At 40.5% G+C, this 3,936-nt stretch overlaps 1 protein-coding gene across 1 annotated transcript; it reads right to left on the bottom strand.

The window, feature by feature from the left end:
- Window positions 1-1,161: 1,161 nt before the first annotated feature.
- DNAJB8 (DnaJ heat shock protein family (Hsp40) member B8) lies at window positions 1,162-1,866 on the bottom strand. Its single transcript, XM_007439437.2, has one exon. It carries the CDS (start codon window positions 1,864-1,866, stop codon window positions 1,186-1,188), a length of 681 nt encoding a protein of 226 aa, XP_007439499.1. The 3' UTR covers window positions 1,162-1,185.
- Window positions 1,867-3,936: the final 2,070 nt, after the last annotated feature.

Here is a 3,936-nt window from a genome sequence, read left to right as displayed (position 1 = left end):
CAGGATGTAAATTTAACAATAAATGCCATAAATAATAAGAAACATTGTTTTTAAAATTTTTGACAGCACTATGGTCTTTCTAACATCAGTGCATAATGTTAATTTAAATACAGGTAGTGTGACAGACTAATGCCTTAGCATACATTGAATTTGTCCAGCAAATGTGGTAGGCTAAGACTTAACAGGTTCATGTTTCCATCAAAGTAATATACTCACTGATCTTTAGCAACTCAATTTTTTGGTCCAGCAAAGGATATAATCATATAATCAGGAAAATATTAAAGATACATGACTTTGGGAAAGGGTTCCCTAATCATAACCTAAATTATTGTTGTTTTGTTTATCTCTTGAACTGTTCCCACTCCATGTTTCAAGATTTACTGGATAAATTCATTGTTTCCTATCAGAGGGTATCCTAGTTGCCTCTACTAACCTTTCCAACTTACTTCTTGCCATTATACTTCCCAAATAGTTCATGTGGCATTTATAAATTTTGTATCTTCATTTTTGGGAACATTATTTTCTAGTTTTTAAAAATAATATATCCTTGGCTTATTTTAAAAACAGGTAAAGTGTTTCTAAGAATGTGTGTGTGTGTGTTTTCATTCTATACAAAAATATATTAATGTAGTTTGCATGTTCTAATCTAAAAGAAGACATAAAGCTCCAGAAAGAAGTTGATTTGATCACTGATATTGTTATTTTTATTTCTACATGCCTACAAAACCATCAGAATTCATTTTTATCCAGAAGAATTTCTATCCCAATTCTTCTATCTTTTATGACTGTCTTTATAAATACATATTTTCTGTTTCATTCAGAGTTACACTGCTGTGTATGCACAGTTGATCCTGTCCTCAAAATTTTGGGGCAAAAATATTCTAATTAAACACCTGTCCAAGTTAGTTACCAGTCCCCCAGCAATTGATTTTAGAGGATAACCACCTAAACAGTAAGATCATTGACCATAGACTGAGGTGATCACATGAGCTATTTCATTTTGGGGATCACACCCTGACCACCAGAGTACAGAATTATTCCAAGTAATTCAGAAGTCATTACCACATAGGTCTTGAACTCAGTGAACGAGTTTATTAGTTGGTTTCCGTTTTTACGGAACAAGAGTCCTTTTAAGATCGTTCAAGCAGCTGACTATTGCTTTTTGGACAGACATGTGGAGCGTTATTAGCATTTCAACTGTTCTCTTCCATTTACTCTTATGGACTTCAGTTGACCATCCTCTTCGATTTCAATCCTTTCTTGCCCATTCTCGACAATTTTTCGTGTGGTGATTCTCCGTCCATTAACCACTTCCGTAGAAGTTGCTACAGATCTGAAATTCTGTGCTCCACTGCTATCATCGCCAAAGGACCTGCAGGAGAACATAGTGTGCACGCCGGGCCCAAGGGAATTAAACGCAAAATTGGAAAAGGCACCTAGTCCGGAAAAGAGGCCAAAGGGACTTTGTAACCCAGTTCGGTTTTCCTCTCGACGATTGTCATCGTCAAACTCATTGTCCCAGAAATCATGTGCGAAGATGTCCATTCCTCCAAAAAACTCTCTGAAGATCTCCTCAGGGCTGCGGAACACAAAGTCAAAATCAAAGGGGCTGTGGGAATAAGTGCCAGAGGCCCCTCTCCCTCTGAACCTTGGCTCTTTGACAGGCCGGTCATAGAGAGCGCGTTTCTGAGGATCTGACAGAACTTCATAAGCCTCAGCTACAGCTTTGAATTTCTTCTCTGCATCTTCCTTGTTGTAAGGGTTCTTGTCAGGGTGCCACTTTAATGCCAGCTTACGGTAGGCCCTTTTAATGTCTTCTTGCGAGGCATTTTGGTTCAGTCCTAGGACTTCGTAATAATTAACCATCCCAAAGAAAAAGGTAGCTGGATTTGGAGACTACTTGGCTGGTTTTCCCAGGGGACACAAGGTCCTGTATGGTTTGGATCCAATGGATCCAGTAGTTTCAGTTGTGGCACTTCTTTCCTCACAGCCCAATGGTAATGGTTTTGGCGCCAAAGGGAAAGAGAAAGGCTGCTTGCTCATATTGTTTGATTTCAAGGCATTTGCTGCTGAGTAGTATTGTGACATCAGAAGCATCTCAGCCAATCAGTGGGCAGAGGCTTTTAATTCCTTTCAGACATGCACCAGTCCTATTGGTTGGGACTGCTATGTAAATTGGCTCTCTTGAAAGGTCATATTTCACATCTATGATGCAACTCATGCCAGGAGTCTTAGATTGGAAACTTTTCGTAGGAAGACTCTCTCCTTAGAGTCTTTTGCTAGTTTGTAGCCAGTGTTGTTCGATTTATGATGAATGTTTGCCAAAACAACACTGGGCATGTTCCGGTTCAGGTGATCTTATACTCTTGGTTGGGCACTGATTTCATAAGCCACAAGAAGGGAAAGAGTGTATGTTACGCACAGGTTGCATACAGTTCCCTGGGTGCTTGTTTTTCAGCCCTTGGAGCCTCCTAGAGTCATGTCACTGAAATCTGACAGCAAATTTCTGAACATCAGCAGAATATATTTTCATCAATTTCAAGTGGAAAACAAAAGAAGTGCAGCAACTTAAAGCCTTTTGGTAGGAACAGTACATTTCAAAGGATAAAATGCCACCTTGAAAAGAAAAAAAAAAAGATAAATTTATCCCTGCCCACATCCCATCCTCCACCCCCTGAAGCTCTCAGTGACAGAAAATGCAGGGGAGGATAGGATCTCCCCCAGCCAACTTCTGATAAAAAAGAAAGTCTACCAGTGCCTGGATTCCTGCTTCTTGCTGACAAATGTGGGTTCGACTTTTACCACTGATATTGATGGACAGAAAATGGCACACAGATCGTGCAGCATAGCCCCATCATATACAGAGTGAAGACACTGCTTGTACATGCCAAATATGCCTCTTTGATGGGGCATGAGCCCAAGTCTCACTCCCAGCTCCACCCTGCTGCTTGGATTCACCACTAACCTTGCATGTAAACTACCTTTTTGGGCCATAGCTAGCTGAATCTGAAATGGTGTGTATTTCTTCCCGGGAACTGATCAGTCCCCACTTCCAAGAGTCTACAGTAGGCATCATGGACTCTCAGCAATTTCAGTGCCTGCCACTGCTGTAAGTTTGGCTTGTGTAACTGAGGGGAGGAGAGAGAGACAGGCTATGAATTGAGGTAAGTAGGAACACTGGAGAGGAAGAAGGAATCTGAGAAGAAATCAAGGGTGGGACAAGAGTGCTGCCCACATGAAATAACTACCCACAGGGAAACTAGCTAGGCAGCCCAGTCCCTAGAAACTGAGGCTTTGAAATGAGAAATGTTTTTCGTATCTTAAATCTCAAGTACAAACAATAAAAACCAGCCCAGGCTGTGTTCTTTGAAGAGAAAGTACGAGTGACCTGAGCAGTGGTTATCAGCAGCGTCATTAAGATAAACCCTTAACATGATTTAAAGCATCCGAAAGTGAAGGCAGCACTTTCAGATACTAACAAAATGGCCTGACATTGGGGATGAAAATCAATAGTAATCAGATGTCACTGAAAATACTCAAAAGTGTCCCCTGACTGATGGAGGTGAGATTAGTGTAAATATTTGTATTCTGATCAGTGGCACGTGAGGGTTGGAGGCAGCCTCTCTGTCTATTTAATTAATGGAGTGGCTTTTAAAAAGGATCCTAATCATATGTGATTGTATCTGCTTATCAACATTTTTGCTAATTAGATGATATGGAGGCAGTCATTCTGCTAATTCCCTCATCTGAAGTGCATATCCTGCACAGATAAAGTGCAGTCTCTTTTTTAATAAGAAACAATCATGAGACAGACTAACCTTAATGGTGATTATTTTCCTTGGAGCTTTCAATCCACCTCCACCTCTCCCCTTACTTAGCTTGTTCTTCCAGAATGTCAGACAGACAAAGTTCCTGTGGTCTTTACCCATCTGCTGC

Source organism: Python bivittatus, unplaced genomic scaffold (assembly GCF_059951505.1).
Source record: "Python bivittatus isolate LINGU-HERP-01145 unplaced genomic scaffold, Pbiv_v1 ctg000080_np1212, whole genome shotgun sequence".
Lineage (NCBI taxonomy): Eukaryota > Metazoa > Chordata > Lepidosauria > Squamata > Pythonidae > Python > Python bivittatus.
The sequence above is the reverse complement of the archived record's forward strand: the minus strand, read 5'-3'. Positions and strand labels throughout refer to the sequence as shown.